Below are 12,023 nucleotides of genomic sequence, written 5' to 3'. Positions count from 1 at the left end.
TATCTCCTATATGGGGAGGGGTATCGTGTAAATCAAAGCTGCATCGCAACAAGCATGCTTACTTTTAAACAGGGTTAAAATACGCTCAAAAATTACGTTCCGTTATACGTAATTAAGAACCAGTTTTACAGTCTTCAAGTTCTAAAAACTTTTTTCATTTGCTGCCTTTGCTGGTAATTGGTAATGAACCGGACATGTCACACTGACGTTTAAATGAATAGTCAACAAGTGTTCAATATTGTACTATCTTTGTCACACACACTAAAGTTGCTCCTTCTTGAAAGAGAAAGCAACAATGAAATACGAAACGTAAATTATTTCGTCAATCGTCAAAGTTATTTTCAAACTACTCAACTCGGACATCCTACCATCCCGCCGTAATTTGCTGATAACGGTGCATTGTTGTTTTTATCAATTCATCGTAAAACTTGTGTCGAAAACATTGAATCACCGTTGACGAACACATTAGGTATTCTTAAGTTAAATAATCATGCATTCAAAAACTCTACCACACACGTTCTTTTGTAAATATCGGTAATATGAGTCATTTATGTGTTTAACATGTTTCGTGGTGGTGTAATTTAGTGCCAAGGTAATAGGGTGAGTAGGACGCGGCCTCAGCATCCTCGGTTTATCTTAGCAGCGTAGGAGTTTGGCTGTCGAAGCAATAAACGCAGTTAATTCAAAACTATTCATACGTGAGTACTAGTTTTATTCCTTATCATATGACGGTCACCAATACGTGTGTTGTTTATACATTCCTGTTGTAGAATTTGTGCACACTTAAATTAATCTTTGTAAGCAATTATAATTACCTATACAAAAATATTTTGGTACTTAACATCTTGTTGTTTACTAAAATATTTTTAGCTGTGTCCTTGGAAAGATTATATTTATAATATTAGTGTAATAAAGTGGTAAACTTCGTGAATTTGTTTTTCTGCTGCATACCTATGCTGACTGAATCCAGTTTTTTTTTTTGATACTTTAAACACTCAAGTGGAAAACATTTCTAAGATTTCTCAGTTCAACTTACCACTGGAAGTACGTATTTCAGTGACACCTTGCTTAGGATTAAATAGGACAAATATCAAGCATATAACCTTTCCCCTTAATGATGTAAAATTTTGCCTCAACACACTACACAAGGGATAAGGATGGATTACACAAAACTTTCACAATTTCTACAAGGAAGCAGAGCATATTAACTCCAAAAGGAATTGGATGTAAGTTTTTAAAATTGTTTTTTCAGGCAATGGCTTACCCCAGTCAGCCACCGGCCCAGTCCATGGGCTCCACCAACACGGTGTTTAATACGGAGACTCGCTTCGACCTGTCCTACATCGTCACACCTCCAGGAATCATCAAAGCTGCTCTTGTTGTAAGTTGTATGAAGCCATGGGTAAACACTAGTGAACTATAAGTTGCATGTTTTTTGCATTTAAAGGGGCTTCTACATGCTACATTTTTACTGCAATTTGTGATCGGCTCTTTGTGTCTTGCATACAGTGTCAGAGAAGGACAGCCATACTTGTCGGCCACATATTGCAGTAAAATATGGCCTGTTTAGAAATCCCTCTAGAGTCAAGCACATGACCATGCCAATTGTTATCAATCAAAATAATATTAAAAAAATATCGATGTGAATTGTTTATAGGACAGTATTAAGGGGATCCCATGCCCCAATGACCTTCGATCCAAATTCCTTAGTTTTCTAATGTTTTTTGTGGCTTATTATATTAACAACAATGGCTTTAAGCAATATAGTAGTATCCCATATTTACTCCCAAGTCCATTGTCTTCCAGATATTTGGCATCAAAGTTGAACAATTTTAGGGCAAAAAACTGGTTTTCTGGCCATAACTTTTTTGTTAATTAGTTTCAAATGAAAACCCTCGACGCGTTTTTAGAGACGTCAAAGACGAACCCAAATATGTAGATTTCATATAAGTTAGATCGTTCACGTCAACAGAGATACGAAATAAGTGTTTTTTTAGACAATATTTTAAAAAATCGTACAAAATTAAGTATTCATTGTTTTCGAAATCCGGTAGGCAAAAATGGAGATAAAAGATTGAAGAACCGGTGACCATTCAAAACTTGTCAAAAATAAAGCAAAGCCTTCCTCTTATAACTTCATTTATTTATTATTTATAAATTTTTTTTTTTTTTTCGGTCACTGATTTACAATGCCGAACGTCAACCATACGTCAACTTAATCAGTCCAGTATTTTCAGAGCTGTCTATGACAAACAGACAGATAGACACAACAACTGATACTAAAAGGGTTTTTTTTTTGTTTTGAGATATGGAATCCTAAAAATAGTAAATTGGTAATTGAAATTTAACACTAAAAAGTAGATAGCTAACTATTTTGCTTTTGGCGGATCCGCAATTACTACTCTAATTAAAACTAATTACTGTAAGCTCCTGTTTCGCTAATTTCGACAAATTTGAGTAATATGAAGGACAAGCTGTTGCCCGCGACTCCGTCCGTGTAGTATTCGTTTACCGCTATCCCATGGGTATATCCTACGTCCTTCCCCGGAACTCGAACTATCTGTACATCGAACTTCATTTAAATCGAATCAGCGGTTTAGACGTGAAAAGGTAACAAACAAACAAGCAAACAGATTTAGCTACATATTTTGATTTTGATTTTATTTCTAGGGTCAACGTATTGATTTGAGATACGAGAATTTTTCAAAGTAGTGACGATTTGTTGCGTAGACGCAGCAGGTCGCGGGTGAGCAAAATAATTGTTCAACTTCATCATCATCATCATCATCACCATCGGCCTGTCTTAGTCCACTGCTGGACATAGGCCTCTCCAATTGGGTACCTTAAGTTTTCTGGGATGGTCCATATTATATTTGTTATCGGTAGTAGACTTATAATGTAGCTCACTCCTGTAGATAGTATTTTGAACCGTTCTTTTGTAAAAATAAATTGCAACTTTATTTCGGAAACCACATGTTTGTTGAGATTATGGTTTTGTGCCTTGGTCTGTTATTGGCACTTAACGATAATAAAATGTCCACAGCTCCTGAATCTCCTCTGCTTCATCTGCATAGAAGCATCAGCGTTCCGCTCCAACGGGCGCGGCGTGTACTTCATCTTCGTATCCCTGGTCGGACTCTTGTTCACGGGCGGCCTGCTCCTCATGTATCTGTTCCACGTGGTGGAGAAGTACCATAACGTCAAGTGGCTCAAGATAGAGATGGTCGGGTGCGTGGTGCTGACGTTCCTCAACCTGATCGCTGCGACTATTGCAGTCGCTTTCGGAGCTGCGGCGTACTCGGCGGCTGGGGTGAGTTTTTTAAATATAAAATATAATAAACTAGACACCGATCATCTGTAGCTCTCAACCTTGACGCTGGCAGAATAGACCCAATACATTAGCCATTTAAAAAAGAAAGAAAAAGAAAAATAGGTAGGTGTTACTTTGCCTATGATGAATTTGTTTATCACTATTCCGCGAGACCTATATAATGCTAATAGCCAAGATAAAAATCATGCTATGTGTTAATCTAGTCTTAATCGTAAATATCTATAATAAATTAGATTCAAATCTTTGATGCCATTTTAATTTAATGGAGTAGGTACTCCATAATGTAAGGTACATTGAACAGACAATATTAGTTCACAAAAGATTTTATTATGTGATCGTGTAATAATAGTACATTACCACAAATGATTATTGATTAATTGACCACTGTTCCACAAAGGAAAATAATAATAGATGATAGTTATAATTAAGTTATCCTTTTTCCTCATTTATGTACGTTTGTTATACTATAAGTTCTGAAGAAACTTATAATAAATAATAGCAGGTTATGAGAATGTGGGACAATACATTGCATAAAGTCAATCGGCCATGAGGGTTTCTTAGCAGGCGCAGCGAAACATCGCTAGATGGCGTTAGCATCGAGAGGTCCGTTTGACGTTTAAGGTCACGTATTATACCTGCTGAGCTGGCAACGTTGCATTTTTGTTAGTTTTTCTCGATTATTCCATAAAAATTGAATGAAAATTAAAAATGTGTCTGATAGAACTCTTCTTAATATATAATTTAATGTTTCTACTCCAATAATTATTCGTTATAGACTTTTATTTTCTATAAAAACCGTTATTAAACATTAATTATTAATGTGGGCTATACAGCCAACTTATATTTTAGTCTCGTAGCTATTTTTGTATTTGATTTCACTTTGATTTGTTTTGTGTGACTTTCCGTAATTGCACTCTCCTGTGGCCCGGCGGAAGACCAGTGCTGGTTTTCAACCAGCAATATGCTGAGCCGGGACCTTTTTATAGCGGCAACATTTCCTATTGTTATTTTTACTTATTATTGTCATTCTTTAATTCGTTTTTAAAGAATTTAAAAGTCTATCACGAATAATTATTAGAGTAGACACTTTAACATATATTAAGAACAGTTCTATCAGACCACATTTTTAATTTTCATTCAATTTTTATGGAATAATCGAGAAAAACTATCAAAAATGCAACGTTGCCAGCTCAGCAGGTATAGACGCTCAAATACCTATCCAAACCATGTAGTCTGTCACAGAAATCCTCATCGATTAAGTGTTTGTTAGTCATAGCACGTAGTACAGCTGCGTTTGTTCATAACATACATGGCACCGCTAATATACCTATCGATTGAATATTAAAACTAGAGGCCATAATAATGTCTAACGCACTATGAATCACAATCGCTTTCACCGCTTCTTTCTGTCAAACTGTATTGTTATTTTTGATTTTCGTTCTGAATCTGCACTGTTATTTGTTCATTATTATCATGATCATCCCAGCCTGTATGCGTCCACTGCTGGGCACAGGTCTCCTCTCAGAATGAGAGGGCTTGGGCCGTAGTTCCCACACGGGCCGTTCCCAGTGCGGATCGGTAACGCCACACACACCATTGAGTTTTTTCGCAGGTTGTGTACGTTCCCTCACGATGTTTTCCTTTACCATAACCCTCGTGGTAAAACTCAGAGGTAGAGTTGTGGATAACGCTCATTTCGAGGCATAAAGACTCGAACTCTTAAGAATCCATAGTCTTAAAGACTCGGATATATATGAGAATTAAATTGGATTATTCGTATGGATGCAAGAAATCGTCTTTGCGGCCTTTGAGTCGTTAAACCTCGAGAGTCTTTAAGGTTCGAGTCTTTAAGCCTCGAACTGCAGGTGGTAGGACCTTGTGCAAGGTCCGCCCGGATTGCTACCACCATCTTGCTCGCTAATCGTGCCGTGAAGCAGCAGTGCTTGCACTGTTGTGTTTCGGCGTGGAGAGTAAGACAGCCGGTGAAATTACTGGCACGTGAGGTATCCCATCTTAGAGCTCGAGGTTGGCAACGCGTCTGCAATACCCCTGGTGTTGCAGATGTTAATGGGCGGTGGTGATCTCTTACCATCAGGAGACCCACTTGCTCGTTTTCCATCCAGTCGAATAAAAAAAAAAAAAAACAGTGTTTTTCACAACACTACTCAGAGGTGCCCCGGTTTGAATCGACGGATTATTACTTCATCTAAAAAGCAGCTGGTCGAAGTAGCAAATTGGCAATTGCTATTTTTATTTCTACCTAATAATATTGTTGTCTTGTGTTGTGAATAAATGTATTTTCTTTCTTTCCTTTCTTAGACCAGTCGTTTCTTACCACTTGGGTACTTAGACCGGCTGTTTTTAGACGAATTGATACTATCCGAATTCACGGTCCTCTGCTAGAGGTCATAGGTCAAATCACTAAGCCACCACGGCTCACTGCCACGGCTGTTAACCGCTCGGTTGTTTGTATCAGATAAAGCATGCGGGTGCCGCTGCGCTCACCGCGTAAAACAATGGTAAAATTCAAATTCAAATGATTTATTCAGTAAATAGGCCGCAATTGGCACTTTTACACGTAATTTTTTAAACTACCAGCGCTTTCGGAAAGACCATCATTGCCAAGAAGCATGCGCCGCAAGAAACTTGGCAGAAAGTCATTTTTTCATAATAATATATTACAAAAATAATTAAAACTATATTATACAATTTAAAAAAAAGAGGAAATAAATAATAATAATAATTGGATAACCAGTACAGTCTGTAACCAGCACCAATATCTGACACAACAAGCGTGCATAAATATCTGATACGACTCTATTTCTAGGGCCGGAAGGACGTGTCAGATATTTTTGCACGTTCCGCTGTGGCAGATATTAATGCTGGTGACTGTACCACTACCATGAGTTTACAGTGACCGTACTCGATAGCGACGGCGTAAATTATTTGTAGATGCGCTGTATAAATCACCATACAAATAATTTACGGTCACTGTAAACTCATGGTAGTGGTACTGATGCAAATTGATGTACGTCAAATTGCGTTTAACGTAGCGTTTATCCCATAAAACACCTGAACGCTTAACATATGAGCGGTTGGACACGAAGACGACGGAAGAGTCTTCGAGCACATCCGTGAGGCAGCCCGGGGTCGGTTAAAGGGAGCCGAGGTTTATATCCGCCAGCTCGAGTCTAATAGAGCCAACAATTTTCGCTCTTTTAGACTTAGTGTCGGATAAGCACCAGCCGATGTTCCTGCACTCCGACTTCTGGCCGGAGGGTGTGGTCTTCCGTCGCTTTAGGGAAGAAAGGATAAAAATCTTTAAATAACTTTTTTTTTCTCGTTACGTATTTTTTTGTGTTTTTAAGATCTTTTTTGTGTTTTTTTTGTTGTATAATTTGAATTTTACAGCGCATTGTTTTTTTTTTATTAATTTAATTCGGAAACTAACAGTCGTTTACAAACATTCGTTTTTTAAACTATGACATATAATTTAGACTTAGTTTCCTTTACATTAAATTGCACTGATCTAACGAAGCCACAAGCCCTGAGATAACATTTTTTTTTTACATTTCGGCTGAAATAATTTGGAATACTGACATACTTATTATAATACTACTTACTAACATTTTATGCATGTACCATCAGCCAAATAAGTGGTCTACCAATTTTGAAACAAGTTTCTATCAAATTAATATGTCGCTAAAGTCGAACTTTCAATTTGACAGACGCGTCTATTGGCATTATTGTTTTATGACATGCAAACGATTATCAACTTTAGGGTGGTAGACCACATATTTTGCTGATGGTACAAAAATGAAACTATGACCTACATACTACATATGCGTCAAAGAACAATCGAGTTTTACTGTAATGCTGTATTTTTTTTATTGGCAAATAAATGAATAAAATTAATGAATAAATATCTTTTTTTTTTCAGTTCTTCGGTTACCTAGCGATGGTCCTGTACGGCGCGGACGCGTTCCTCAAAGCGAAGGCCCTGAAGGGCGGCGAGCTGGCGCAGGGCTCCCGCGTCGTCGCTAAGCAGACGCACCTCACGACGCCGCCCGCACTCGCGTAGGTATCATTACTGCATGGCGATGGCGTTACCAGGGTTGGCCAGTATTTTAATTACTGGTAAAACGGTAGCACGCAAACGCAGGTGGTAGGACCTTGCTCGCTAATCCTGCCGTGAAGCAGTAGTGCTTGCACTGTTGTTTCGGCGTGGAGAGTAAGACAGCCGGTGAAATCACTGGCACTTGAGGTATCCCATCTGAGGCCTCTAGGTTGGCAACGCATCTGCAATGCCCCTGGTGTTGCAGATGTTTATGGGCGGTGGTGATCTCTTACCATCAGGAGACCCACTTGCTCGTTTGCCATCCAGTCGAATAAAAAAAAACGTGGTCACTTAAAAATGCAGGGGCTACATTGGAAAACAGTTTTTACGCCATGTCTTTATTTTTTAGACCATCTGAGGCAGTGAAATAACTACCTACATAAATTACCCAACTTTTTCTCTCTTTTTTTTTTACTCACACCACTTTATATATTACGTAGAAAAAGTCCCACCATAAAAGTTGATATGGAGAATGAGAAAAGTACCTATGAATTATACCTAGGTTTTTATTGGAATTGGTGAATTCATTCGAGTTTCGGTTTCGACGTACGGGAATGATCGATCAAAGAAGCCAAGTCAAAGACTTAGGACTGGTTTGGTTGCTTTACATTTTACAACTTTTTTAGAATCTCTAGGGGGGGAGGGCGGCCGCCCTTCCCTGCTCCCCCCCCTGGCGACGCTTATGAGTGCTCCCCAAAAATCTATAAAAAATTAACATATTATTGAAACGTCCCGTTGGTTTGCTCGTCATTTCATTTTATCATCATGATTTGTAAGATTTGGCGATCTTCTGAAAAGTTTATTTAAATGAGCTTGTTATATGCCAAATGTTCTATATCTATGTACTATCAGCCAAATATGTGGTCTACCACCCTAAAGTTGATAATCGTTTGCATGTCATAACAATAATGCCAATAGACGTCTGTCAACTTGAAAGTTCCACTTTAGCGACATATTCATTTGATAAGAACTTTTAAAAAAAATTTGAACAAATTCCTATCAAATCAATTTCTTGTTCTACACTTTCTGCCAACAAACTGCTACGCAGTTTGGCAGAGGTTTATAGTTATAAGTATTTCTGTACTTCTTTTGTTTTTTTATTTGAGTAAATAAATAATTAAAAAAAAAAAAAAAAATTTTGTCCCTAAAGTCGAACTTTCAAAGTAACAGACACGTCTATTGGCATTATTGTTTATGACGTGCAAACGATTATCAACTTTAGGGTGGTAGACCACATATTTGGCTGATGGTACATACCTCAAAAGTACTTATTCTAGTTATTTATATTGTTAATAGTTTTTAAGCGAAGATATTATTATTGTTTGTGATATTCGTAAATAATATTAAGCTAATTCGTGAATAACTTATGTTTATGTTGTAAGGGCCTTTAGGCTGCGTTTACACCAGAGGTGTGCCAGGGATGTGTTTTTCATGAGCCAATAGAAACGCTTCATTTACCCATCCTCGCTCCGCTGAGCTGTTTCCACTAGAGCTTAGAGCAACGCTAGCTTCCTACCGGAAGGGAGTAGCCTTAGCGGTAGATTACCTTTAAAATAGTTCTGGCGTTTGTTGCGGGGGGAAATGTGCACACAAGTGTAGTTCCGCACACTTACATGCAAAAACAAAACTGCCAACTAACTGTAATGACGACTTTAACACATAAATAATCCAACAATACACTAATAATTCGTGTACAGATGACTCTAAACTCACACATTGACAGTAACATCACTAAGTTGTTCATCGGCGAAAAGTCGGATTTATCGCTTGACCGATCCGAAATTTGTACGGATTAGCGGACTCGATGTTGGTAAACGAATCGGACAATAATGTGCGACTTTGTTGTTTAAAAATGTAATTAAATAGCAATAATACGATAACAATTTACACATGCGAAATTTAACACCATCTTTTTGCAAGCTTGATGTCCCAGATATCATTTCACAGCAGAAAACTGAACAATTCGGCATTTTTAGCACTTCGCGTTCACTCGCGCGACTCGATTCGGTCGAGTTTAAAATCCGAGCGCGCCTTGTTTTATAAAAATCGTATGCCCAGTTGGGCCTGTACTTTGACAGAGGGGAACGCGGCGAATGACTACTCCCTTCCGTAGGAAGCCCGCGTTGCTCTAAGCACTAGAGCTGTGCTGCGCGAGGATAGGAAAATGAAGCGATTCTATTGGTTCATGAAATACACATTCCTACCACGTCTTTGGTGAAAAGGCAGCCTTATTGACGCACCGCTTTCCAACTGCAACGTACTCGTAACTGCCGGCTGCCCATTCTACAGCCAGTGCCAAAACTGCACGCGAGCTACAATCGAAATGTACAGTCAAGGGCAAAGATATCGACAACCAAAGTTACAAAAATATGTATACACGACTTTATGCGCTAACATTAGGCCGTGTATACATATTTTTGCAACTTTGCCCGTGTCGATATCTTTGCCCTTGACTGTACGAGCAGTCTTCAGTAGCAGTTACGTTGCAGTTTACTTGCAGTCAGTCTGTAACGGCCCTATGTATCGTGTCTAAAACATACCTTAATAGGCATTTATTAACTATAGTATTTGTGGACTTACCATACTGTTTTAAATTCATGTGACTTGGTCAAATCAGGCAATGAAATTAGGGTTGGGAATCATTAAGATAATTATGTTTATTAATAAGTATCGGATAATTATTCCTGTTATTTATTATCCAACAATATAAATAGGTATAACATGTAATAAAAAGTCTTTATCAATCAATGTTTTATTGCGTTATACAGTCACGTGATTGTTAATTGTTATGGATTACTCACGTAAGTAAATCAGATGCACGACTGTTTCAGCCTTCTTTCTCTCAATTCCACCCTTCGATTTTCGATTGCACCCCCCTAAATATTATATTATAACCTGTGTGCAAATCTGTCCACTATGATCATTGTGTCATTGCAATCGCTCACAAATTGTGTCAAAAATAATTAAAAATACACGCTCACGTTTCTAATCTACTTCTCTATTTGATGTCTTAGAAATTTAAACCTTTATGTAGGTTAAAATTGTGGTTCAGGTTAATGGTGTAATCACTAAACACGTTATTTGAATTTCAAACGACAGAAAGTGGAAAAAAGAAATGTTTAATAGTTTTTGTTGAACCGAAATTCGGACAAAGGTGATTCAAACGAATCACAGAAAACCTTTGTCCGAATTTAACCAGTTATCCGTTTAGATTTAACTGGTTAAATAAGACGTTAACGAGTTTAACCAAAACTTTACCACGACTTTTAAAAATTAAACTAAAATGGCTATTTTTACTTAAACATTTACTTAAAACTTTATATGGTATATTTTGAATACTTTTTTGTAAATAATTGTTATTAATTATTATTATTATGTATTGATCACTGTGATGTTATTATTAAATAAAAAAGCTTTAACCGTGTTAAATTGGTTTTATTTCAACAAGAAGATTCCGTAAATAGGTACACATAATATTCGAATTGAGTAAATTCTATAAGTAAGTAGACATAAAACACTTAGAAAAATACACAGCTTTATAAGAAATTCTGATTCTTACCAAGAAAACAGTATAAACTACAAGAATGATCCAGGTGCGGACCCAGCCCTCAAAAAAGGTGGTCACAGCCACCCGAAAATCAGTCAAGTGTGAGTCGAAGTATGCACTCTCCCATGATCAATCATGACGCATGGACGACTTTTAATTTGATTATTTCCTTTTTTCCGTGCATCAAAACATTTGCCTATCGATCTCGATTGACTGTGAAAGGATATCTTCACAATTGACAAGATTTCATTTTTTTAACATCTTTTAATTACTACAGGAATCGAAAGAGTTTTGCCTCCTGAACATGGGAAAATATTTATTATAATTGATTTCTCCATATTAAAAAAAATAAAAATTGGAATATGTCTGAATTTGCCAACACTACAACAGAATAGATATGTTTCCTTTGCCTTTATCACCAGAAAAAGGAGCTGTCATAATTTTGATATTGTCTCTATGCAACGTCTACGTCAGATTTACGTGATCTTTTTTTTAAGAGACTAGACAAAAGTAATGGATCTATTGTGTCGTAGTTTTGGAGTTATGCCCTTTTAGAATAGAGCACATCTTAAATTTTTTTTAATAAATTAATTAATAGTTGTAGCGAAATTTTAAAAATATCAGCGTTTTTCTCTTTCCAAACAGAATACAGAGAACGAATCAAATTATAGTCTTAGAAATATGAAATCTTGTCAATTCTATTAGTGTTGTGGGCATGCCCACCGTGCCCACAATGGTGGATCCGCCCTTGGAATGATCTGCAAATACTTAGAATAATGTTTATAGTAATCATTTTACGGTGATCCCAACGGCTCATGCATAGGTCCTAACTCTTGATAGAACAAGAGCCAACGACAGCCAGACCTTCGTTGTTGTATAAAGTTCATGAAAAACACATTGCTCGCACATCTCTGGTGGAAACGCAACCTTATATGCGCTAGGGATGGGCCGAATATTTGTTTTGTATTCGGTATTCAGCATATTCGGCAGGTTTACCGAATATTCGTATTCGGCTAAATCGCCGAATA

The 12,023-nt window shown here is 37.3% G+C and overlaps 1 protein-coding gene across 1 annotated transcript; it reads left to right on the top strand.

Moving 5' to 3' along the window:
• Positions 1-230: 230 nt before the first annotated feature.
• Positions 231-7,842, top strand: LOC141426322 (CKLF-like MARVEL transmembrane domain-containing protein 4). Its single transcript, XM_074085170.1, has 4 exons — positions 231-698; positions 1,253-1,381; positions 3,044-3,310; positions 7,272-7,842. Exons 2-4 carry the CDS (start codon positions 1,256-1,258, stop codon positions 7,410-7,412), a joined length of 534 nt encoding a protein of 177 aa, XP_073941271.1. The 5' UTR covers positions 231-698; positions 1,253-1,255; the 3' UTR covers positions 7,413-7,842.
• Positions 7,843-12,023: the final 4,181 nt, after the last annotated feature.

The sequence above is a fragment of the Choristoneura fumiferana genome, chromosome 3 (genome assembly GCF_025370935.1).
Source record: "Choristoneura fumiferana chromosome 3, NRCan_CFum_1, whole genome shotgun sequence".
Lineage (NCBI taxonomy): Eukaryota > Metazoa > Arthropoda > Insecta > Lepidoptera > Tortricidae > Choristoneura > Choristoneura fumiferana.
Note: the sequence above shows the minus strand (reverse complement) of the source record. Positions and strands in the feature narration are given on the sequence as shown.

Coding starts and splice junctions, on each gene's coding strand:
- LOC141426322 (XM_074085170.1), top strand. CDS start 1,256: ATGGCTTACCCCAGTCAGCCACCGGCCCAGTCCATGGGCTCCACCAAC. Junction 1,382..3,043: donor TCATCAAAGCTGCTCTTGTT/GTAAGTTGTATG, acceptor AAATGTCCACAG/CTCCTGAATCTCCTCTGCTT. Junction 3,311..7,271: donor CGGCGTACTCGGCGGCTGGG/GTGAGTTTTTTA, acceptor TTTTTTTTTCAG/TTCTTCGGTTACCTAGCGAT.